At 41.9% G+C, this 26,502-nt stretch overlaps 1 protein-coding gene across 1 annotated transcript; it reads left to right on the plus strand.

The window, feature by feature from the left end:
• Nucleotides 1–582: 582 nt before the first annotated feature.
• Nucleotides 583–24,516, plus strand: prtga (protogenin homolog a (Gallus gallus); the record flags this gene model as incomplete). The annotated part of the gene is made up of 18 exons (XM_084005444.1): nucleotides 583–931; nucleotides 8,626–8,770; nucleotides 8,890–9,023; nucleotides 9,266–9,562; nucleotides 9,660–9,819; nucleotides 10,126–10,373; nucleotides 12,096–12,260; nucleotides 12,780–13,085; nucleotides 13,799–13,987; nucleotides 19,651–19,746; nucleotides 19,840–20,026; nucleotides 20,914–21,041; nucleotides 21,129–21,299; nucleotides 22,611–22,790; nucleotides 22,904–23,027; nucleotides 23,136–23,271; nucleotides 23,504–23,617; nucleotides 24,100–24,516. 18 exons carry the CDS (start codon nucleotides 583–585, stop codon nucleotides 24,514–24,516), a joined length of 3,546 nt encoding a protein of 1,181 aa, XP_083861570.1.
• Nucleotides 24,517–26,502: the final 1,986 nt, after the last annotated feature.

The following is a 26,502-nucleotide window of genomic DNA, read 5'->3' on the forward strand; positions in this document are numbered from 1 at the left end:
ATTACAACCATTCACTACCGTTCTTAACTACAGATACATATAAAGAAATGCTATTAAGTATTAAATATTAATTTGCCCATATGAAATCAATACATGTTATATCACAGATATGGTGTGGGAGATGTGATGATGATGCTTCATGATGCTCCCTTTTTTTCCTTGGGATAAAATGTTGCAGGTTATTATGTTGTTGCTTTGAATTGGATGCAGGTGTAATATATTCTGTGGATTTATTGAATTAGAAAGACTGAAAATATGTCCTTTCTGTCCACAAAGGTCACATTAATGAAACATTCTGTAAAGCTGAGAGTTCAATAAGAGGTTTCCGTGTAAGCTAGAGGGACTAATAGGATCAACAGTTTCACCTTCAGCTGGTGACTTTGTGAGCTATTCGTAATTTGATTAAAGTGATAAAGAAAGCTATATGTGATGACTGTACAGGACAGTAGACCACAAGCCTGTCAGATGGGATGTTTTGCCTGAGTAGGGCGTTGTAATTAGTGTCATACTTCCATCTGATCCCCATCCAGAGGATACTGAGCCTCCAATAAGAGTTGTTTTACTGCTTTTAGTGCTGGTCCCATGCTAACCACCTTCACATACATGCTTTTCTTTCCTCCTCTTACAGGTGTCTTCTGCTTTAGTGAGTTATTTTTCATCAAGGAGCCCCATGATGTCACCATCATGCGGAGGGAAGCTGCTATTTTGGACTGTCAGGCGCAGGGAGAGTCACCCATCGACGTCCGATGGCTCAAAAACGGAGTAAAAGTGACGGAGAACGAACGGGTGTACCTGCTCTCGAATGGCTCCCTTTATATTTCAGAGGTGGAGAGCAGAAGAGGAGACAAATCAGATGAAGGGCTCTATCAGTGCCTTGCTCACAACAAGTACGGTGCAATCCTGAGCCAGAAAGCCCGGCTTACAATCGCAAGTGAGTATCACGCTGCCGTCACCAGGAAACATAACAGGGTTGAGGATGTGACATGTGGGCGATGGACAACATGTCTTGTTTTCTGGCCGTTTGCTACCATTGACTAGTGATTGGGTGAGATTCAAATAACCCTCCATGAATCATCCAAGGAGATTTAAATGTGAACACATGACTGTTTGTTTATTTGTTGTCTTTTGTTGCTCAGCGTTGCATCTGATGCAGCGTTGGTGGAAGCGTTGGAGGAAGAGGGACAAAGTCTTCAAAGTTAGTGAGAGAAAAGCTGTGTAGGAAAGGGAATATGCCCATTGGTATGTTAATGAAGGGCAGCGGATTTGAAAGGTTAGTAGCTGTCCAGGATACCGACTCTCCGATGCTAAAGAGCAGATGACCCCTATTCACAGGCTGGGGCTTTCATGTTATTGCACCCTGATCGCTTGAGGAATTGTTCTTTTAGAATGCTTTTTCCTCCAGTGGTGTGTGAGTTGGCTTTGTGTTTTAAAGGGGGGGGAGCTTCAGGCTGAGTTGGACTAATGGAAGCTTCAGGCTGAGTCGGTCTTTTAGGACATCTCATGTGCCACTTTTTGCAGAATGTAAACCATGTTACCCCCCTGCAATGCATTCCCATTCCCGTTCCCTAAAACATGCATTTTTGACATTTTATAGTGAATATATAATGAGGCAGAAAATGGCTGCCTCGCATTTTTTGTTCTGGGATTGTAATTCTTATTTCCATGTAATTCCGTAGTGGAAGATTATTTTTTATCTCTTTTTTTTTACTCCTCTTTCTGTTTGAAGTAGTTGAGAGACGCTGTTATTGAGTTGCTGATTTTCTTTAAACAGATAATACATTTAAGAATTTGATTAATTCATTGATTAATATGAGCTTGATAACATTTCATTTTGGAATGATTGTTAATGAACTTTGTTTTAATGGTGTGCAGTTAGCTTGAGTTACATAACAATGGTGTGTGAGTTTCTTCAGCCAGTTGACATGAATTATTCTGAAATTGTTCTCTAGTAGATATCCCATTTTCTGGTACTTTAAAACATATTTATAGTTTATGAATTAATTGACTGATTGACTTGCTTCATAGTTTGAAGTTAAGAGGTGATAAAGGCTGCCAGTAAGCTTTACTAGTTTGTTTAAAATGGCACTTAGACCTGCTTGAGGGTCTATCTGGAAGCTCATAAAATTTGCACATACCTGAGAAATGCTCAGTTGAAGGACACCGAGGTAGCGGTGGGGGTTGGAGCGAGAGGTGTGCCCACACAAACGCACACACACACAATTGTGAATTGCTGTTTCCCCAGTCCCACAGCTTTACCCCGAGTGTCTAAATGACCAGACTTTATTGCGGGTCTTACAAGGTCAGCCGGGGCTGGAGGCTCTGCACACAGTTGTTTTCTGCTCCACTTCTCTGGTGAAAGAGTTTTTGTCCACGTTGCCCCCCCGAAGAAAAGAAAAGGGTTTCTTTGCAGGCGTTTGTTTGTCCTGATATCAGTGAACACAACAGCTGGACCTGTTCACGTTACTGACAAACTCATTACATTCATTTTAACATTGATTGAGTTTAAATGTACATTTTAATTGATGAATCAGGTTGGAAAGCCTCATTAAACAGCATGGCTCTGTTTCTATGACCTGAATGTTCCGACCTGATCACTCATATGCGATCAATTGTTTTTATTATCTATTTTAACTGTACAGCAATTTGGTCAAAGTGATTTTAACTTGACATTACACACAGAAAGTGCCTTGTTTTTGTTGCTAACATGATGATATAATAGTAAGGTTAGGTAAGGTGAATGTTATTGGTTGGGGAATGAAAAAGTAATTTAGTCTAATTTGCCGTTTGTCATCCAAAATCTGTTGAAGGGATGTATTGATCCAACGTTTTTATCTCCAGCAGAATAAGTGTACATGTGCATTGTAATGGCATAGATTACAGTTTTAGTTTAGTTTAAGGTAACTTTCACAGATACAGATGTTCTATATCTTATATCATTTAAAGCTGAGTTCAGTTCAGTTTAAAGGAGTTATTTGAAGGAGCTGCCACTCTTCATGTAGAAAGTTTATTTTCCTTGAATGGTGCGTCCATACTCAGACCACCACAGCATTACTTCAAGTTGCTAAGGAATGATTCTGAGTATTTGGAAACCCCAATAAGACAATAGCAAACCTTGCACAGTGTGAGCTTTGGTGTGAAGGAATGAAATGACCTGACGTGAGACTTCTCAGCTTGGAACCTTGTTTTTCTCCTCTGCTGGACACGAACGTTTACCATGGTTCCCCTCAAAGGCATGCCCAGAGGTCAAAGGTTTCTTTGAATTGTTCAATAGATGAAGGGCAGTGAGACAGAGCACAGGACTTAAATCTCTCCTACAACAATACGGGATGCTCATCTAGTTGTATCAGTCAGTCAGCGGCTCTACTTCTGTTTTCATCTTTCTCTCACTCGCCTTGTTTGATAACACGTCTGTTATTTTTATAATACGACAAAGTATAAAACTTGTTAAAAACGTTGCTATTTACACATTGATTCTTCAGCTCTATGTTATGATATGGAGATTAAAGACAATGAAGACACTGTGTGTGGTGAGTGGAGGTTGCTGTTGAGTGATTGGAAAACTTTGTAGAAGAGATAAAGGGTTGGAGGAGGGGAGGAATACTCCTTCCAACACCGCTCCCCCACCGGCCGCCCGGTGCTTTCAGAGGTCACGCTGCTCATGGGAATAGTCCTTTTCTTCAGGCCAGTGGTCACTCTCCTGTCCTGCAGCCTGTGTGAAGCAGCAGCACATCTCCCGGCCAGCTTGTGATTGATTTGTGGGCTTTCTCAGCTCTCCATTCTTCTTGCTTATCAGCCCTCTTTTTTTCTAAGAGCCTTTTTTATTAATGTTCAGTGGGGTCACTGAACATTATAAAGGACGCATCACTCACATCCATCCATCACATGGAATTGCAGTGTTTTTCAACTTTAAGAGTTGTGGAATGAGTGAATGTAAAGTGAACTTATTTTGGTGAATGCACTCCAGTCACATCTAAAACGTTTCATGGTTGTTTTACTGATTCAAATCATGTTTTTCATGGGTCTCCAGATGCTGACAGCCATTGATTTAGCATGCAGTCTGCAGGATCAGAAGCAGCTGATGTCTCCCCTAAAGGAGTGGAATCTGGGGGTTAGGGGTTAGGTTTGTCATCCACAATGTTAAAACCAGATTAAAGTTAATACTGTCGATGACGTCGTTTACATTTATTAGAAAGTTTAAATTAGACTGCTTTGGATGGGGCTGTTTTCTTCGATTGTTTCTTTAAATGATCAATAATTTAGTTTATCCCATAATATTTTCTGGGTTTGCGTTTTCTAAAACTTTCCCTTGTTTGGCAGTTTCTTGATATCTTTTCCTGCCACTTTAGTATAACTGGGACCTATTTGGGTGTTTCCTTATCTGAATAAGAGAACTATAAAGCACATATTGCCTTATATAAGATGTGTAAAATGTGCTTTGTTGTCCACCACTATGGTAGCTCACACACAGGTAGACTATGGTGTGCTGTGGCCTGGCTGAGAAGCTGACCACAGTAACCAGAGGAGAGAGGGCTGAACTAATTCCTGGTATTTGTAAGGGAATCTTTGTTTGGGTCCGACCTGTCCACTGACCTTCCGTTTGTTGATCTGCTGGCATCAGCAGGCCCATCTGTTGCAAGCTAATGGGAAGCTATAGTTCTCAGGCTTGGACTATATGGAGAACGTCCTGTAATATACTTTTTATATCTTTATCTTTAGCTATTGACCTCCGGACTGCCCTGTTACTTTGAGTTTATAAGCATGCAGTTAGTTGTGATTCAACAAAATGTATTGTTTTATTTGTTGTAGTTATAGTAACTAGTATATATCATCGTTACAGCAGAAAATAATATTACAAAACAGCATTTAAAAATGTCCCCCCTTGAGAATGAAGTGATTTCGAGGCGGTTTGCAGTGAGTGTAGGTTTGGGGTGGTCACGTTGGGCTCTGAGGTCGGTGCTAGCCAGGATTTCTGGAGGTCAGAGGTGAGATTACTGGGAAGTCTAAACTGTTTCTTCATGCTTTTGGGTAATAGGTGGAGGAATTCCTTCTTCTTCTAGTTGGTGTAAGTGTAAGGAAATGAGGCACACTCACAGTGAAAGTAAAACATTTCATTTAGTATAATTAACACGGAGAAATAGTTAGTACTAAATGCAGAAAGTTAAAGTGAATCCCAAACAGATTGACATGTTTGCATTGATTATTTCATCTGCACATTAGATGCCCCATGGCAAACATCGCTCAAAGCAGAAGGTCAGCATCCCGTTTTCGGCCGGGAGTGCTCTGGCCAATGCTCGACAAACCTTAGAGCTTATAGATTTTCCTCCTTGTCTTAGTAGTTTATCAATAATCAATTATCATCCCGCTGTTTGTCAATCCAGCATTATTTGACTAAAAGGCAAAGTAGAGAGGCGGAGGATCAGTGCAGCTCATCTCTCATGCCCTGCAGTCATATCACTTCAGCACATTAATGGAATTTTTGCCTGCGTCGACACCGCGGCGTGGGAGTGGTTGTACCTGTGAAGGGGGGTTGAATGTCTCTCCCTGTTTCTGTCTTCACATCAAACAATCACAGCGGGGCTAAGTGGGGCAACAGCTCAGGACTAATTCCATTAAATGTGGCTGTGTGGGGCTGCATGGTGTAGCGGTAAGCATCGTCGCCTCGCAGCAAGAGGGGGTTTGAACCTTCCTGCCTTCCACATTCCAAAGACATGCATGTTAGGATAATTAATGATCAAAATACAGGTGTGAATGTAAATGGTGTCAGCCCCGTGATGGACTGGCAACATGTCCAGAGTGCTAATCCTAATATCCGCTAGGATCAGCTCCAGCTCCTCCGCAACAGATAATGGAGATGGGATCCTGGGTCGGGGCTGCACGGTGGTGTAGTGGGTAGCACTGTCTCCTCACAGCATGAGGGTCCCGGGTTTGATTCCCGGGTCGGGTTCGGGTTCCTTCTGTGTGGAGTTTGCATGTTCTCCCCGTGTGAGCGTGGGTTCTCTCCGGGTTCTCCGGGTTCTCCGGGTTCCTCCCACAGTCCAAAGACATGCAGGACGGGTTCACTGATGACTCCTGTAGGTGTGAATGGTTGTCTGTCTCTACATGTCGGCCCTGTGATGGACTGGTTACCTGTCCAGGTGTATCCTGCCTTCACCCGCGGTAGACCATGTCCATGGATGACTGGATGGATCCTGGGTCTCATTTGCATACCTAAAATTAGGTCATGTAACTTCAAGTACTGTTAGCACAATTACCTTTTATATACATCCCAAATCAACTTGGGTACTCGTTCCCTCCCAATTCTTCCATTTACGTAATCCTAACAGAAACAGTGCATCCACCATCATAATCATCATCATAATCATCAGCATAACGTATTAAAAGCGTATATCTTCCAAAATGATTGTGCCAATCAGTGATGTTCACCTTCTTGGGATATCATTTGAAAATGGAAGTTTGTCAGGTGAATAATTTAGTTATTTATTGACGTTTATGGCGAACTTGGCCGGCATTATGATTGGGACTCATAATGTGAATATAATCTGTAATGTTTCTGCAAGAGCTGTCACTTTATTTCCATACTGCTAATTTACATGTGCAGGTGGTGTAAATGTGCTGAGGTGGAGGAGGCAGAGTTTGTGTTCAGATACTTGCCGATACTGGCATTGGATAGCTGTTCTCAGTACATACTGTATTTGTTCCTAGCCAGTAAACCATGAATGAATAAATAAAGTCATGTTGCATTGATTGATGAGGCGCTCCTTCCTCCACAAATGTCAGCCTGCTTTGGAGGGAAGGCGCTGTCAGTTTTGTGAAAGTCATAATTCACTGAATGTTGTTTTTGGCAGTCAGAATTAGCACCACAACACCTGGCAACACAGCTTCCACGCTGCTATCCATCACGGCCCTCATGGACACTACAGTGTGTTTACGGCAGTGGAGGGATTCCCTGTAGGCTGTTCTCGTAAGCAGAGGTTAGCAGGGGACGGTGTCGCATGTGTACAAAAATAAACTCATAAGGATCATTATTGTTGGACATTTGCAAGTCAGACATTTACTAATGGGATATTATGTAAAACAAAGTGTTATATTGTTTCATGTTTAGTTACACAAATTGGAAATATTTAATTAGCTTGACATTTATCCATCTTAAGGTCATGTATCTGGGGGTTCTAGAGGCAGAATAAAACCAATTTGTATATTTTTTGTTCTTTGCACTCAGTGGTTGAAAAATGTAGCTTCAACTTGATGCTGTGCTTGTTGCTCCTTTCTGTTTTTCTTTGCTGAGGTCTGAAGGCTCTGAAGCTCTGCACGGAGGTTAAAGAGCATCACCGTGTGTTTGTCTTATCTATTACTTGATAGATGATAGTTTCATCCTTAAAACAGGCAGTATTTCATCTTGAAACAGATCGACTGCAATGTAAATGCACTGTAATTTGGTAGAAGTTCTACTTTTTTATTATTTTCTATATTCCTGATAACAAATAACACATTAGCGCGCCATGCTGTGATGCTCACTGTTTTCTGATCAGCTCTCTATCACAAACGGCAGTGCCATTGATTTACTTTAACAAATGATTGACCTCAGGCTTCTGCAGCCTTTTGAGCACAGAGGGGGATGATGCATGGGGACTTTTACGGCCCAGGAGGAACCACTGTCAGAAAGAGCATTCATTAACAAGTAGGGCTAAAACAGCATTAAATCATTATAAGAAGAAGACTCTGGCTGTTTGGTTCACCATGCCTTATTGTAATTTATGTTGGGCCTCATTTCCTTGCTGGTCAGCTGGTGGCTGACCACAGCTCAGTTTCAGGGAAACCCTATCCGCGCAGGATGGAGCTTCCACTCCAGTCATCACCTCCTAGCAGCACTCAGCAGGCCTGTAGCTTTAGGTAATACGCATTAAGCTGTCTGACCTGCACTAAGATGGATGGATGTCGGAAATACATCAATATCTTTGGGAAGGAAGAGATTCAGAAATAGATAATAACATTAATTCATCCACACACTTTATGATTATCATAGCGTTTAAAAAGTGATATCATTTATATTAATAGTGGTTTAACAAACTTAGTAGCAAAGCTTTAAGGACTTTATGAACTGTGTGTGTGTGTGCGCGTGTGTGTGTGTGTGTGTGTGTGTGTGTTTACATGTAATTAGTACTGTGGAGTAGCTGTGGCCTCTAAATCTGTGCACTTTAACTGCTGATATCATTTTTTAATCTACATAATAATGACTGTATGTATATTTGTATATTTGTATTCACTAGATTTGATTCATTCCTGTCTTATTTGTCATGTTCTTATCTTGTCCTATTTTAGATTAGACTGAACTGCTGCTGGAGAGTGTAATACAATGACAATTAAACTCCTTGAATCCTTGAATCCTTGAAAGAAGAAAGACCTCAAAAGAAAATAGTTTCCTTTGACTTAGAAACACCATGTATGGTGAACATGACAAAGTTATCTTGTATATATATATACAAGATAAATGAGTTTTGTGTGAAGCTGAAGGGAAGTTGCTAAATGTGTTAGATTACTAATACGGGGAGACGCTATATATCCATCTCATCTTGACACACTGAGATAAAAGGAATAAACATCTCTTGTTGCTCTGTTTTGCTGCAGGTATCTCTGCTTTTACAATCCAGCCAGCGTCCATAGTGGTGACTGAAGGCTCAGTCGCCAGGTTTTCTTGCAAAATCAGTGCACACCCTCCTTCCATCATCACCTGGGAGTTCAATCGGGTCACATTACCCCTCGCCACTGAAAGGTATGTACTCTGTTGTTTTTAGATTACTTTTATAAAGCGAGACATGAAATATAGTCTTAGGTTTAATGTGTCATCGCTCCATATTGTAAGTATTAAATGCTGTTTCATATTTCTGCCAGAATCACAGTCCTGCCCAGTGGTGTCCTTCAGATCCATGGGGTTCAGCGGGCAGATAATGGGAATTACCGCTGCATCACCACCAACATCGCCAGCCGCCGCCGAAGCACGGAGGCCTCCCTCACTGTCACCCCAGGTGGGTCAGCCTGCTCTCTTTATCTATGTTAAAGGGCATCAACATGCAGTTTAGTAGTACAATATCCATCACAAAGTGGACCTTTTTATTAATAATCTTTATTATTTTATGAGAGTAAAGTAACTGTTTGTGCTGAGCATTTGTAGACTCGTCAATAGTTTGTTAAAAGGCTTATTTATTCGCTCAACTCTACGATCTCACCACATCACATGCACTAAAGCCTTCTTCCTGCCTCTATGCAGCTCCGAGACCCCCGCTTCCCCAGAGGCCACGCATCATCGCCGGCCCACAGAATATTTCAGTGTCGCTGCACCAGAATGCCATCCTGGAGTGCATGGCCACAGGCCATCCCCGACCCATCATTTCCTGGAGCCGAGCGGACAGCAAGTCTATTGATGTTTACAACACCAAAGTGTTGGGAAACGGCAACCTCATCATCACAGACATCAAGCCCCAACATGGAGGAGTCTATATGTGCAGAGCCACCACTCCTGGCACACGAAACTATACGGTCACTTCAGCCAATATCACTGTGTTAGGTAAGGATATACCATAGTTTGGCTTTATATGTTTGGATTTGGTTTTGATTCTGGTTTTGATTCTAATCTTTTTCTCATTGGTGTTCTACTTCTACAGCACCTCCTTCCTTTGTCGAGTGGCCGGAGAGCCTGACCCGTCCACGTGCCGGCACCGCCCGCTTCGTGTGTCAGGCTGAAGGAGTTCCAACGCCTCAGATCACTTGGTTCAAGAATGGAGAGAAAGTTCACTCCAATGGACGAATCAAGATGTACAACAGGTAAATTCCTCTTTTCATAGAAAACAGGAACCCTAACTCCTTTAACTGTACCAAGAAACACTCGTCTCTGTTGGCTAATATAAATACATAATTCACTACTGTAACTACGGTTGAAAGGAAACTGAATAATTTACAGCGGTGCAAATTGGGTTTTTAGTTGGTTTGCATATAATTTGCTCCCATTCCTTATTCAAACGTCAGTGCTTGTTAAAGTTAATTATAGAATGATGACACCCTGGTTCAGAAGCCTCAGGATGAAGCCATGTGTGTGCATACTCCTTATCTGTGTGTATCTGTGTCACGTAGCAAACTGGTCATCAACCAGATCATCCCTGAGGATGATGCCATCTATCAGTGCCAGGCGGAGAACGAGCAGGGCTCGGTTCTCTCCATTGCGAGGCTCATTGTGGTGATGTCTGAGGATCGGCCCAGTGCTCCCAGGAACATCCAAGCTGAAACCGTGTCCAGCTCCGCCATCCTTCTGGCTTGGGAGAGGCCTCAGTACAACTCAGATAAAGTCATCGCTTACTCCGTGCACTACATGAAGGCTGAAGGTGAGTGTTTTGTAAACTTAAAGAGAGATAACAGGGATCAGATTTTCTGTTGTCTCTAGTGGAAGGTTAACATATTTAGATATTTCAGGTTAGTGGCAGATGCAGCAGAATGAGTGATATTGTCTTTTTATCCCATGTTGTCCATTAACACTCCTTTTTAAAACATGACAGTTCAGTCAGAGACTTGGCTATGTTATGCTTGCTGCAGCTACTGTAGCCTCGAGACCCCATGGGTGTATGTATGTGCTAGCATGCAGAGACGAGGAGTGAGAACAGTCTTCATTTCTTCTTTAACTTTATTTTCAAACTTGTAATCTTCAACGTATCACTTCCTGTCCAGAGCGTATATTGTGGGAGCTGACTCTGTGTCGTTAATGCTATGTTGGTGGGCAGAAAAAAGTACAATAAGCTGCTTTTTCATGACAAAGTCAAGTCTTGAATAGTCCTCTGTAGACCCCTTGGAGTTTCAAGATGCAGGTTCCCTTCCTTTAGCCTGATAAAATGCAGCCTCACAGATAACCATTCACATAAAGCACGGGGGTTGTAATGTGGCAGCAGAAAGGCCTTTTTAGCTTTCCTGGGAACTCCTTCTGTTGGCAACAAGAGTCACATTCAAACAATCAGTTTAAAAAAAATCAGTGTGTTCATTCAAGCACTGGGCTTAATTATAATGCCACTCCTTTCCTTTGGGGAGGTGAAATGTTCAGAATTCAACAAGAGAGAAAGGAACACCTGCTGGATTTTGTTGGGGATAAGGACGTCTACATGAAAAGATCAAGTTGAACAAATTCTCTCTGGTTTATTCGTGAATAACGGGCATCTGTGAGGGATTTTCTGCTCTTGATTTCGATTAAGTGACACAAACCTCCTTGGCTCCAGTCGCCCAGAATGGCTGACATTGACAGAGTATCAGTGTGCTCTGTACCTGAGGTTGCAGAGAAAGAAGCCCAGCACTAAATAGAGGCTCTAATGAAAGGCACAACTAATTAGCCCGTGTGACTGAGTGTCCAAAAGTGTGTTTTCTATGGAAGGTTGTGAATCGGACAGGAAGACACTTGTCAGCGAGGCTTACTGAGGCATTCAGGCTATATAGGAAGCTATTTTTTTACTCCTCAAGTACCTTGTTTACCAAGTCAGAAATCAGAGCAGGTATTTGTTTCACCAGGACACAAATACACCTTCTTTGTGACTTTTAATCTGTTCTAATTAAATACCTAATAGGTCGTTAGAAAAACTAGTGGAAGTGAACCTGGAGATGAATGTTAAAAAACAAACCTGCTGCAGGAAGTAAAGACTGTATGGTACAATATTTTATAATGACATGATTATGCATGAAAAATATTTGGCACTTGAGGTAAAATTGTATTTGATCTGTGAGGTTTTATTACAAAATAAGGTGATCTGATTGGTCCAGTGTCTAATTTAGTTTTTTTATACTCCATGAAAAAACCCACATATATAATTATGAAAACATACACACAGAAATGTATGTCTTGTATTTATATTATACTACACCATTTTGCAGGCTGTATATAATGACGGGCTCCTGCTTTGTATACATATTTTTTAATTTTGTAATCTGTAATTTATCTAAATAAAATTGAAAAATTGAGATGCAAAAAATGATTTTCTTAACAAAAAAACAGAGAAAAAACTGAGAGAACTCCAGAAGGTCTATTGATTTATTTTATTTTGATATAAAACTCTTTGTCCTTTGTCCAGGATTGAACAACGAGGAATATCAAGTTGTCATTGGAAACGACACGACCCGCTTCATTATTGACGACCTGGAGCCAGCTCGCAACTACACCTTCTATGTGGTGGCCTACATGCCCATGGGAGCCAGCCGCATGTCTGACAACGTGTTCCAACACACGCTGGAGGATGGTGAGGAAACACATAGTGAGGGTCACATCAGTATGATGTAATAGAGAGCGAGTCTTCCTCATCGGTGGTTCGAGTCCCGGCTCCTCCGTGTGAATGTGTGTGAATGAGTTAGATCCTGATGAGCAGGCGGCTCCTCTGCCATCAGTGTATGAATGTGTATGTGAACAGGTTAAAGTGACTGAATGTAGTGTGTGAAGCGCCGTGAGTAGCTAGTTAGCTAGAAAAGCGCTATATAAATGCAGGTCCAGTCCATTGAAATGATCAAAATGATTATGATAGATTTCTCTAGTTCATATTTATTTTAAGTTCATGATTCAAATCTTAATTGAAGCAGCTGGTGTGGAGGCCAATTAATTTATATGGTTATTAAAATAAATCCATCTTGTATGTTTGGAACAAGTCATAGTAACTGAACCCATTCCTAAGGTTCTCCTATTTTTTTTATTATTATTATTAAAGACAAACTGCAAAGAGTTCAGCTTCTGTCTGTTTGAACCTCCCTGTCCTGTTGGTCCACAGTTCCGCTCCGCGCCCCCGAGCTCAGCCTCACCAGCCGCAGTCCCATTGACATCCAAGTGTCTTGGCAGCCTCTTCCAGACAAGCTGAGCCGTGGACGAGTCTCTGCCTACCGTCTGTCCTATCGGACCAGTGCTGAAAATACAGTCTCACAGGTCGAGCTGCCTGGAAACAAGACCCAGCATCTCCTGGAAAAGCTGCAGCCGGACACCATCTACCTCCTGCGTATTGTTGCTGCCACAAGCGTTGGGTGGGGCGAGCAGTCGGTCTGGACTTCCCACCGCACTCCCAAGGCATCCAGTGCTCGAGGTACAACATTCGGAAGGGTTGCTTTCATCATTTATTAAAAGCGATTTTAGCGATTTTCAGAATTTCTAAATCAGAGAGAAAGCTGAATTCTCACTGAACCTCTCTCTTCTTGACAGAGTCTAGAAGAGCGTGGTCTAATAATCTTGTTAAGGTTTTGCATTTGTTACTCTGTGACCTTTGCCCTGCACTGTCAGTAACATTGGGAGGGATTCAGTCATGGGTCATAAAGGGAGCGACTCAGGCCTTTGGGTGGGAAAGAGTATATGGCTGTTGTGAGCCACATCTGAGGCTTTGAGGCGGGGGAAGGAAGGATTTGGTTTTCCTGTCCATCTCTAAAGCCCTCTGTCTCCAGTTTAAACTCAGACCAGGAGTCTTCTACTGGCAAACTTCATTCCCCTCATTCCTAAAAAGCAACGTGTGAAATGGCTCCCTGACTGCTGGTGTGGTTGTCTCTGGTCTGCTTTGAGTGTGAAACAGCTGGTTAAGCATCAGGTGGTAGTTTCACTTTTCAAAGAAAACGTCCTGCTGACATAAACAGTAGCTTCCAGTTTTCTGTTTTCTGAGAAGCTCCAGTCATAAGACAGACATGACAAAACGATGGCCATAAAGCAGTGCTTCTTCTATTGATCCACATGGACTTTTACCTGAAGGGTTGTCATCCATCTCAGATTATCGTTATCTAAATATAAATGTTTTTCTGACTCTATTTCTAGTTCCTATGGCTCCCGAGCTGCATTTGGAGCCTTCAAACTGCACCACTATCTTGGCCCGCTGGCAGCTGGCCCCCAGGAACTCAGCCAGCGTTCAGGGCTACAGACTCTTCTACCATGAGGAGAGCCAGCCGGAGAGGGCCCCGGTTCAGCTGCGTGCCTTGGATAATAGATACACCATTGGAGGCCTCGGTGAGTCCACCTTGTATGCAGGACGTTATACAGTGTTTCCATGGTTTTCCTGTGAGCACCAACACCACACCGAAGCTTCATATTTACATTGGAAGCTCCCTTTACAGTGGATGATGTAATTATTAGTGATCATTAGTTCTTTAAAGTAAACATCCCCATCAACACTGCTGGTTGTGATGTGAAAAAGGTGTATTTTTGCTGTCTTTTTCCTAAATTGGCCTAACATTTCATATGTTAGTCATTATTGTGGGTCACTAGGCTGTTACAGTACAGTATATAATACAGTAAATATAGCAACACAGGAATATTTGACATGAGTGAAAGACTTTCCCGTACTGACGGTCAATTAAATAAGCTCACAAAAGCTTAACTGAAATGGTTTGTTGTGGTTAAAACTGGTAGTAGCATCAAGGATCTATAGTTTTTCTAAGTTTATGAATGATTAATTGTCTGAAGCATCATTGCGTGTTGAGGAGAGAACAGATCCACACATCCTCCCACCCTCTGTGCAGGATTTCATTGTGTGGGCCTTTCCAGCAGCTGCTGGATGGTGTTTGAGACGTATCGCAGCTCTTTTGGCCTTTAGGTCAGATTCATTTTGGCTTTTTTTTTTTGTTTGAGAGAGGAGAGGGGGCTCAGGCCAGCGCATTGGACAACTGACCATCTGTGGCTAGAGGGGTCAACCAGGTGGTAAGCAGCTGACTTGTAAATCAGGAAGCTCAGTGCTTGAACAGGATCAGAAAGAAAAAAATACGAGGAGGCACTATAAATTACTTTAGGTGTTAACTTTAGCTGCTGCAGGCGTTTAGTTAGTTAGATATTTACTTCAAACACTACGGTTAATCCTACAAAACACTGACTATGAAACCAACCGGCTCTTGTTTCCACTGATGATATTGATTATTATTAATAATGAACACTAATACTGATCAAATTACATGAATTAATAAACTAACTTAGCTAAATATAAAGTTACACCTGGGATCCCAGTTTGATAAAAATCCACTTAATTCAGTCAAATTGTTTTTCTTTTTATGAATTAAATGTATTTCATGTTATTTTATGGTCATATTGGTTGTATTAGTGTGTTTAATATGGGGAGATCTGCAGATTTGCTCTCTCTTCGTTCATCAGATTGCTCTGAATGTTGAATAAATGTTCAGGAGGAAGAGGAAGCAGCTGATAATCAACCACATTACAAACATCACAAATAGAGCTTCAGCAGAATAAAAATAATCATTTATCTTCCCTCTCTGATAAAGGACCTTTGCAGGTCTGTGTTTTGAAGCGACGCTTTGGGAGGCAGATTTATTATGTGTTTTATGACTGCTTTGAGCAGCATTGCTGGAGGAGCATCCACATCAAAGACTCTCATTGTGTTTGGTTTTGAGAGCCACAAAGATAGTTTATTAGCCGAGACTTAAAGGAAATGCATCCTTTCACCAACCGAGCTGTGGGCCAAACAATGAGCATCTCTTGTGAGCTCAGTATCTTGCAGTTCTGAGATTTCTTTCTCATGCATTCTCATTAGCACTGCAGCACTGTGCATAAGCATCTGACCCCTGTGTGGCAACACATCCTGCATCAGAGTAAACCCCGCTGTGCTGTGAAGAATCCAACTTCCCACCAATTTATTATTGCTTCCCTCTTCTTTAACACAGTCATATTTAGAAACATAGACTAGATCTTAATAGATCCTGATATAACTCTTAGCTAAATAGTTAAAATGTACTTCTGTTGTAGCACAAATAGAGAATAGTCAGTAATGTAAAGCCACATCTACTGTATGTAAAGAGATAGAGCTTATTTCAGACTTGATGTCTTCTTCAGTCACAATGAAAACATGTTGAGCATGTGTGATGTAACTGTCAATATAAATCTATCATACGGCACCTATATGTATGATGTAACTGTCAATATAAAACTATCATACAGCACCTATATGTATGATGTAACTGTCAATATTAATCTATCATACAGCACCTATATATAGATGATGTAACTGTCACTATAAAACTATCATACAGCACCTATATGTATGATGTAACTGTCAATATAAAACTATCATACAGCACCTATATGTATGATGTAACTGTCAATATAAAACTATCATACAGCACCTATATGTATGATGTAACTGTCAATATAAAACTATCATACAGCACCTATATGTATGATGTGACTGGCAAAAAAACTGAAATATGAGACTGATCGGCCAATCAGGTGATAATCGACCAGTCGCATCTCTACTTCTGTATCTAAAGTTTACTAGCATTAGCATTAGCAACAATAAAACACTGAAATTGCTGATTATAACAGATGAAGTGAAGCAAAACCTTTGAGTGTAATTAATTGACCAATTTTAACCATTTTATTGTTAATGATCAAATGTCAATACTTACTCACAAATGAGCACATGATCTGAATGGACCTTTGGTTTATTCAAATTTCCGTTGTATTGTAACAGTGAAATTTGTAAATGAACAGGAACTAATTAGTTCATATTATACATTTACGTTTTTTATTATTTACAAATGTTTGTAGCTGCATGTTGAAGTATTTCTTAAGATTTGTGTCCTTGAGACGACAAAATGCTGACTATATAATTATTCCCAGTCAATAATTGCCTTGCAAATTAAATCTCCTTGTACAGTGTTACAGCCCAGCTCAAAGGCTGCAACAGAAATGTGAAACCAGACGAGTTAAAAGTAATTTACTTCAGAAATGAACAGAAAATAACCAAAGAAATGGAAGGTTTGGAGCGTTGGTCACAACTGTAAATGGGATTTCCCATCCCATATTGCCAATAGAATTGATTTGTGAACTGACAGCTGTGGCTGGATGCTGCAGATGCAGCTCTGTGTACAGCTGCAGAAGGACATGCTCTGAATTATCACTTATGACTGATCCAGACGATTGGAAGCACACCCTGAGAGACAGGAATGTGTGTGAGAGGCTCCGGTTGGGTATAAATGGCAAGTCAATGTGACCTTTCATCGCATGTGTATTCTCTCCTTGGCTCAGGATAAGAACATGTATTCGTGGTCGAGGCTTAAATACCTCTCATACCTGTTGGCACCGGGCAGCACGACTGTCCATTTATCTCATAGCTGCAGGCTGTGTTTCAAAGCAAAGCATGCTTAGTGTAAAAACTTTGGATTTCTGATCAACAATTTAAAAGGTAATTGTTTTGTGTGTGTGTGTGTGTGTGTGTGTGTGTGTGTGTGTGTGTGTGTGTGTGTGTGTGTGTGTGTGTCAGTATGCATCCATGTTGATTTGTGTGAGTAAAAGAGAGGGGGAGGAGACAGAGAGAGATGATAGATAGTGGTGTGAGGGTTCATGCAGGAGTTGACATTTACGGCCCCTGTTCAGGCCTGGCTTGCTGCGGCCTGGGGGGCCTTTCGGAGGGCAGAACAAAAACCTGAGGGGCCAACAGGATCTGCATTTTGGCTGTAAAAAAGGCTGACCACAAATGGCTCAAATATGCCCTTTAATACCAACAACATAATTTATGGGAGTTAAGCCACGTGAGGTTTATCCCAGTGGGAAGGACAGGAAAATGTCTTCACTCAAGACACTCTAAGAATACAATAACAATGTTATACAGCTCTACCTGCTGCTATATCAGGTAGAGCTGAAACAATTAGTAGATTCATTCATTCATTAATAGTGGATTAATAATTTCAGTCTTTTTTATGTCACTTTACACTGAATGTCATTGGGTTTTGGACTGCTAGTGGGACAAACCATTAACTGTGAGAATGTATGGTATGAACCGATAATGGAAATAAATGTGAGTTGCAGCCTTAATCGGTATCTTAGAAAAGCATAATAAATTAGATGAGTAACAGCTTCTTCTTTTAATCTATGGTTGAGTGTATATTTATTTGGTCAGATCATATAACATTTAAAGGCGAGAGCTTCAGTTTTCAGGTCTATTATGAGTAAATAGTTTACTCTTATCAGGACACTGTCATCACCTATTAAGTGGCATTTTATTTGGACTCTTCATGTTTCGCTGTTTTTCCACGGACTTCCTCTGCTTGACCCTCCCCCCTCAGAGGGAGCCCGGTCACCCCTCCTTTTGCAGGATTTAGCTTGCCCAGATTCCATGTCAAAGGTCGTGGCCCAGATGTCACAGCTTCCCCCCTCACAGAGCTACTCTCGTGCATAATTACGACAGGCCCATTGTATTGTGGGGCTGGGTAGAGGTGCATACTATGTGCCTGCTCCTCTTTAGCAGTGGACACTGAGGCAGAAAACTCTGGATGAAAAGCTGGTCATTGTACAAAAAGTCTTCATTATCTCTTGCAACAGGAAAAATAAATATATCTCCAGATCAGTCTCCTTGACGCGGTGCAGGGAATTCTTCTAGAAATCCACGAAGCAGTTCATATTGTTAATAAGTATGTTAACATTTTCTTTAATTCTTATATTTGTCATTGCAAAAGCCCATATCATTTTGTTCAGGGAACATCTTTAAGCAGAAAAGAGGCTCATCTCATATTCCACAGCCGTGACCTCAGATTCTTTTAGAGTTTAATCTCAGCCTGACCTGCTGGCCCTGGTCTGGCTCCACTGAAACTCCTTAGGGCTGTGGGGGGGGGGGGGGGGGGGGTGCAGTTAGCTTGACTCCACCCCTCCGAAACTTCTTTAACCTCCATGGACGCAAATTCATCTCCTTTGGCCTCTTCTCAAGAACCCCTAAAAAAGTCTCATAAAGCAATAGTAGTGTTTTTTCTCCAGGATAGACGGGTATGTAATAATAGGAATAGAGTCAAGATTATTTAGTTTAGTTGAGCAAAATATGCATGTGTATGTTTATATATGTATTTATATATAAATGTACTTTAATTTATGGAAGGTGCTCCCATTCTTACTCATTTAAAAGTTCCAACAGATCTCAAAGATCTTAGATTAGACAATGCTTTTATCATCATTTGTGAAGCATTCATAGTATTGCAAAAGTGATGTTCATCTTCCCACCAAACTGTGACCTTGTATTGGAGAAACATTAATCAAAGAGGGTGAGGATCAGTGTGCATTTATTTACTGTTGTGTTAGATATGACTCACACTATCAATACTGTATGCAACATTGAAATCAGCCCATGAACATTATTCTTTTTGGGGGTAAAAGGGACATTTGGTCAGATGGCTTTTGTTCAGCGCTGGGTCTTCAGGGTCACTGAGGCCTGCAACTGCTGTTGACCGTCAGCAACGTCCTTCCCAGGGGATTTTGTCCGTCGATTTGACCCCCAGATTCTGGACCTGAATAGGAGTGGCCACTGACCACGGACCAGCAGGTCTGAGAAAGGGCCTTCTTATTTTGTCAAAAGACCTGGGGTGACAGGGTGATGGATAGTGGAGCTCATCTGTGCTGCAGAAACTGACCAAAGGACTTACGTGACTGAACATCTGTTGCACTGCCTCACCTCTGGTTCCCACCACACCATCAAACCAGCAGACCTTACTGACCCCACACCCACACAGTCCAGGACTCTTTCATGTATGCCTCCTGCTTCCTGTTAGCTGTAGGACTCATGTAACGGGTCCTTGGTGAATAATGGAGTGTTGATGAGAATAAATCCAGACTACACATGTATATATTAGTCCAGACCTGATCTTTTTTTGTCTTTGATGTGATGTTTTTTCTTAATGTAGACCCAAGGAAGAAGTACCACGTGAAGCTTCTGGCTTATAACTTTATTGGAGATGGCTACCAGGCAGACCAGACCGTCAGCACCCCTGGATGTGTCTGTAAGTTCCACAATGACATGTTTGTATGTCTCCGACTCTGAAGCATGATGTGTTGCTTGTATTTGACCATTAAATAAACGTTATTCTTCTCAGCTGTTAGAGATCGCCTGGTGCCTCCTCCACCTCCTCCACACAACGTCTACACCAGGACTAACAGTTCCACCACTGTGTTCCTGCAATGGGGCCGACCGGCCTTCACCTCCAGCCAGGTGGTCAACTACACCGTCCGCTGCAACCCAGTCGGCCTGCAGAACGCCTCCCTGGTGCTCTACTTGCAGACGTAAGGACTTCTTCATAATACAACTGGCAGTTTCAATCATTGTGTGGAGCTACACTATTGATCAATGCAGGATTAATACATGTGTGGGGGCTTTGTACTATGATTTGATGGTTTCCTGTTTGGAGAGTGTTTCATGTAAACCACATGCGACTGCGGGTTTTGTGAATCTTACTGGATGACAGCCTTTGAATCCAGCAGCTATTGGTCTGATGACGGATAAACCTTTTGGGGCAAGGAGCTGTATTTCTGGGGTTTCCGGTGCAGCCAGTGGAAGACTTCCTTTTCCTTGCCCAGCTCGTTGTAAACAGTTCGATGAGCAACTTGAGAGAGTTGAGAAATGATGTGTTGTTTCACACATAGCAAGTTTACAAGCCAATTGTAAACTAATACAAAGGTAAATCAGTTGCCGGTGGGTTCTGAGATTACATTTTGGTCGATGTGTTGCTGCTGTTTTTGCTCTCCACACGGACTGTTTACCTGCATTCAATCAAAGCCTGCTCGAATACGAAACCAGCATGCTTCCAATTCCAACATCATGTCCCGTTGCCGACCTCACCATAGTTGGGGAATGTTTACTATCACCAAATCTGCCACCACAGCTCTATATCACCACCTGCTGGGCAACAGCCTTTATTAAAGAAGCAGTTCACGAACACAGTAAAACTTGATGACGTGGATTAATATGAGGAACTACATCATCAAAGTCACGTAGCTTTTAAATATATTGAATGTATGTTTTTGGCGTGTATTTTGTTAGTGATCTACAGAATTAATATCCCCAAACCTCAGCGATTGAACTCATTTGGATGATATCTCCAGGCAAAAAGACGTGTATGTATTGAATGAATATGCTCTTTAAAAACCTTTATTCTGTGTTTCTTGTGTAGGAGCGAGCAGAGCCTCTTAGTGCAAGATCTGGAGCCCAACACCAAGTATGAATTTGCCATTCGCCTTCACATTGACCAGCTGTCCAGCCCCTGGAGCCCCGTGGTCTATCAGAACACTTTCCCTGATGGTAGGTGAACAGTTATCAAACATTTTATCAACAGTGTGATATTGCTGTTGCTGTATAATATATTTTATCTTTCCTCCGCCCCATCAGCTCCCACTCAACCTCCTTCCAATGTGAAAGTGACTCTGATTGAAGCGGATACGGCGCTGGTTTCGTGGAAACCCCCTGATGAATCCAACGTAGCTGTGACTCATTACACCGTCCTGTACACCTCCAGGAATGCCTGGATCGCTGGGGAATGGCAAGTCCTGCAAAGAGAAGGTAAGTCGTAGACTGGAGATAAAGTCCCACACAAACGGTCCATTGGAAATCAGTAACTCATTTCATCCTCCAGGCTTGTCTCTGTTCGCTGCGATCCGGGACAGATTGAGCTCACTGCTTTTGTCTTATTGATAAAAGACCAGTTTGGAGGTTTAATGCGATTACAACAAAGACTTCGTATTGACCCTTTTCACAAAAAGACTATTTGAACCGATTCTATTTATAAAAACAGACAAAGTATGTCTCAGTGATGCACTTTCTGCAAACCGAAGCTGTGTTTAATGCCTTTAGTTCTCTCTTTGTGACTATTAATCACTGTTTGTAATTGATCCATCAACAAAATACAGATGAATGCAGCTTTAAAGTCATATTCTCAATGAGAATACGCAGAAATAAGCCACTCGATGTTTAGAGTTTATATGTCTTCGGTGCTGCTGTAGTGTCATCCCTATCAGACGGTGTATTTAATTTGTTTTCATCACGGACAAACTTACTGAAATAATCAAAGTACAGACTTTATGTACTGTGTAGCTGTGCAGCTGCTCCCTGCTCTAAAGCACAGTTACTTTAAAGTGTGTTTGACATCACCGTCCATAATTATGTCTAAAGAAAACCCATTGTTTTATAGTTAGAATGAGACAATAATAGTTTGTCATCAGTGGGAATTAACATACATTACTTTAATGGAGAAGTTCACAGAGATATAAACTGTAAAAGGAGAGTTTTCATGCAATATTTTTGCAAATGAGAACTCTTTGTAAAGCAACCCTTCCACACCGTCACAGGCGTTATAAAGCTGTCATTGCATCTGGTTTGTGAGGTGTTTTTCAGGGTAGATGACCTCAGGAAACACACAAAAAAGACACACACTATTCCCCTTTGCCCCCGGTGAAGGGTCAAAAGTGAAGCCATTCACAAAGCCCCTCCAGCTCAGCCCCTCCCCCCTCAAACTGAACACCCATCCCCCTGTAGTCTCTGAAGGGACCCTGGTGGTGTGTAGACTGGGTGGTACCGGATAAGGGAATGTGTGTAGCCCTGACCCCCTGACCTCCTGCTCCTCTCTCACATAGCACCTCTCAGCTATAAGGACTGATTTTATGTTTGTCTTTCACTGCATCCCAGAGTCCTGTTCTTCAGGTCAGCTGACTGAAAAAGTTAGAGATGTGCGTGCATCTCAACCGTAACATATTGGAGTAACAGTAAAACAATGACATGTTTATTCAAGATTATCTCTTATGTCGGTGTGCTTAAATATATCTGGAAACTCAAAACGTATTCACTTCCTTCCCTTTGCTTTGATTTCACCAACAGGAACCATCACCATGGCGCTGCTGGAGAACCTGGAGCCGGGGCAGATTTACTTTGTGAAAGTTTCTGCATCCAACAACGTGGGTGACGGGCCGTTTTCTCACGCAGTGGAGCTGACACTCCGAGCAGATTTCTCCTCTGGTCGTGATCCCTGGCTCTCTCGTGGCTCCACACAATCCTCGGGTCAGTTACATCACTTCTTTCCGACTGTTTGGGGTCTTCCTGTCATAAATATTTTCAGACTGTGGTGCGTCATGTGATTAATACTATGGCTATGTTGCCTTCATCCTTCACAGACTTCTCAGATGGCTTCTACCACCTGGATCAGAAGTCAATGACAGGAATCACTGTGGGAGTCTGCATCGCTCTCATCTGCATCATCATCTGTGCTTTCATCATCGTCTGCAGAGGCAAAAACAGGTACGTCGTATGTCCGAGCACGTACAAACAGCTACCAGTACATACTGTTTAACGGCAAACGCCCAGTTTCCTCGAGTCTGTAGTGACATCATGCTTGTTTGCCTCCAGGAAATTTTTAGCTGGTAAAACGCAGAGAGGAGTAATTAGCACATCTGCTACGGGACATCAGGACTCTGAGAGACAAGCTGAGAATGCTGATGTGAGCGGGCCTATCATCAGTCAGAACCATTTCATCGATGCCAAGGTACACAACGTTCAAATCCTGAAGTAACTTTGGGATGCTGTTCATTGGGCCTGGACATTTTTTGAAAATGTGTTAAATATTTTTTTAAATCTGAGAAACACAAGATTGTAATTATAATAAGGATCCTAATTACTGTAGGAACCTGATGTTATCAAAACAAAATATGAAATGTAGCTGCAAGAGCATCACTTCCAAAATATACTTCTATAATATATACTGTTTTCACTTGTAGGGTGGAACAACTCTCCTGGTCAATGCTCTTGGCCCCGTCCAGCCCAGCACTCAGAAGAAAGAGACGTGGTTCTCCTTCAGCAGTAATGGGAAAAAGGACAGCAGATCACTGCAGGTACGTTCAGAATGACTGAATAACTTTTGGTAACAAATAAATCCAGCGTTTGTAAATTACAACAGACTGTCTCGTCCTCAGGTGAGCCTCAGGCTGCCAAATATCTGGTTATATATATTGTTTAAATGCAGACCTAAACTTGAACAGACATATTTGATTGGTGCTGATTGCTGGAGATAGTTTTCAGCCTGAATTGAGCAAAATAGTACTAATTCCCAGGCAAAGAATGCCTCCTAGCTTAAACTTGGGAGTGCTTTTTTATATTCAAAGTGTATTCTCAGATGTTCTTTTCTTATTTGGTAATCATAAATACAGTCCAAGTAAGAACCATGCAGGATGTCAGGAGGATGTTGAGGTTTTTAAATGTCTTGATACTCTAACAAACAAATAAAGCAGAAGGGAAACACATTCCGTGAGTAATAAGTAGAAATATGGTTTTGTAGAAGCTGGATTAAAGACTGAACATTTTCTCTGTGCTGTAGAATATGAGACACAGCTCAGCCTCATACCAGCTTGGAACCACAGTGCTGACCTATGAAGAGGAGCTGTCGATGTCTCCAGACCAGCCCACCACCATGAAAGCTCTGCTCTGGCGTGCCGGTGACTCGGAGGGCTCCTCCAACAGTGAGGAAAGCCACGAAACCGGCGACTCAGGCCGCTACTCTCACGATGAGACGGAGATAACCAACCTGTCGTCTGGCACCAGCAGCCGCCCTCCATCTTTGACAGCGGAGGACGGCGGGGGCTCGGACTGCAGCGACGCCGCCGAGGAGTCCGACGAGCTGAAGGATGACAGTCAGACTGAGCTGAAGTTAACGGAGGCCGACGAGAACGGATGCTGTCATCGTGAAGAGCAGAGCAGTTCTCAGTCTGCACTTTCTCTCCAAGTGTGTGGCTGAGTGTTTGTGAGACTGTGTGTGTGTGTGTGTGTGTGTGTGTGTGTGTGTGTGTGTGAGGGTGTGTGTGTGTGTGTGTGTGTGAGGGTGTGTGTGTGTGAGGGTGTGAAGGCAATAGTACACTTGCAGAAGGAAAACAGCTGAACAGATCACATCATAGAAATCTCTGTTTACTTCAGCTTCATATTTTTTTTGTTCATTTTCACTCACAAAATATTGAAGAGTGGTTTCATTTTTATTACCCAACTCTTGTCTACTCTACTCCACTGTATTTCCAAACTCATCGTTTAACTATACAGCCGTCACCGACAGCAACAGGAAGCTGTGGTGACACTCAGAACAAACAGAACAAACGTGTCGGAGGCGGGGAAACAACCACTCAAGAGTTGTATTGTGTTTCTGGCTAAGACAAATAACTGAAAGTCTTCCACGTAAACCTCCTGCAGTTACTTCCTGTTGTAAGTGTACCGTAAGTCTGAATGCTCGTATGAGAGAGAGGTGTAAAGAAACAAGGAGAGAGACCTTTCTTAACCTCTATCCCGGTCCAACACACAAGGAACAGAAAGCCGACAAATGCCTTTTACACTTTACTAACGTTGGCATGGAGGGATCGTTTGATTTCTGTTACTTCTTTCTTTTCATTCAGTGAATGCCCTTTTTTTTATTTTCTCCTTATTTGTGTGTGTATGTTTTTGAAAAAATCTCACCCACCATGAATGTTTAAAACGACTTCCAAGAATGTGATACAAGAAAAGTGACATTTCTAACCTTATTTAAGAGTTTATCACTGGAGCGAAAGGGAAGTGTGAGTCCTTTTCACTGATTATCTACCTCAGTTTACCCCCGGGTGAACTTCTGCTGTATATTTAATAACTTCTTTTACCTACGTTATGTGATGGACTGCTTCAGGTTCATTACATGTGATACTTCCTGATGACTTCCTATTGTCGTCCCATTTTGTGGTTTTCTCTTACGTGTCCTGATTTTGCTGGATGGTAAGGGCGCTGCAGCTCGCTCCTCTCACTCCACCTGTTGTGTGGACTGAAGGATGGAAAACACACAGCTTGTTATTTATCTCCTCAGATGTTGCTGAGGAACTGAGCCAGTTTTTTTTTCATTTTGTCCATTATTGAGTAATGCTATGAAAAAATAATGAAAGCCTGCTTTTGTTTTGTATGTCAGTGTGCAGCTGCCCTTGCTATTCCTGTTTTATACTACCTCTATTAAGAATTTATGTTATTGTCTTATTGTTTTCCTAAATTCAGGGAACAAAGTTTAGTACCTTTGAAAAAGTAGTGTTACGTGCTGCACTGACAGGGTATCTTCTCCGTACTAAACTGTGTAATTGCCTAATAGAATGAATGTATCTCATGTTGTGCTGCCCTCTCCACAGATGGAAACCCCCTCTGTAGTTCTTCCTCAGGTCCTTTTTTACAACAGACTCTTTTTGTTGATCAACTTCTTCCTTTTTATTCATGTAAAGATTCACACCAGAAGTGCTTGCAGTGGCGTGTCGGTACAGAAAAGCTTTATAATTGGCCTTAAAGTGGGAAAGCATCCCTCAGACGTGGAAACCAAAGCCTAACGTTTCTGAGGGAGGATGCAACACGTGAAGAGTGATTGTTGGAAGCGTTTAATCAGAGATGAAAGTGAAGAATTGAATGAACACCATGAAACTATATTTTTGTTAGAAGATAATGTACTACTGAGTACACACTGTAGTTACCTCTGTTCCAAGTAGTATTTTGTTTTGCTGTAGAGTAGATAAAGATTAGCACTTGTCTGCCAAGTAGTTTTGTATTATCAGCCAATGTGCAGCGGTGACTGTGGCGCTATTACCCAAAGAGTTGTTTGCTACCTAAGTTTATTTTAGTCTCTCAATTAATCTCCGGCAGAAGGTTACTGAGGAATGTGAAATAACCTGTTCGACCAAAGATGAAACGTAGCCTTTGAGATCAGTTGAGCTCCTTAAAGCCTTGCACATTAGTG

The sequence above is a fragment of the Eutrigla gurnardus genome, assembly GCF_963514095.1.
Source record: "Eutrigla gurnardus genome assembly, chromosome: 1".
NCBI classification, from domain to species: Eukaryota; Metazoa; Chordata; class Actinopteri; order Perciformes; family Triglidae; genus Eutrigla; species Eutrigla gurnardus.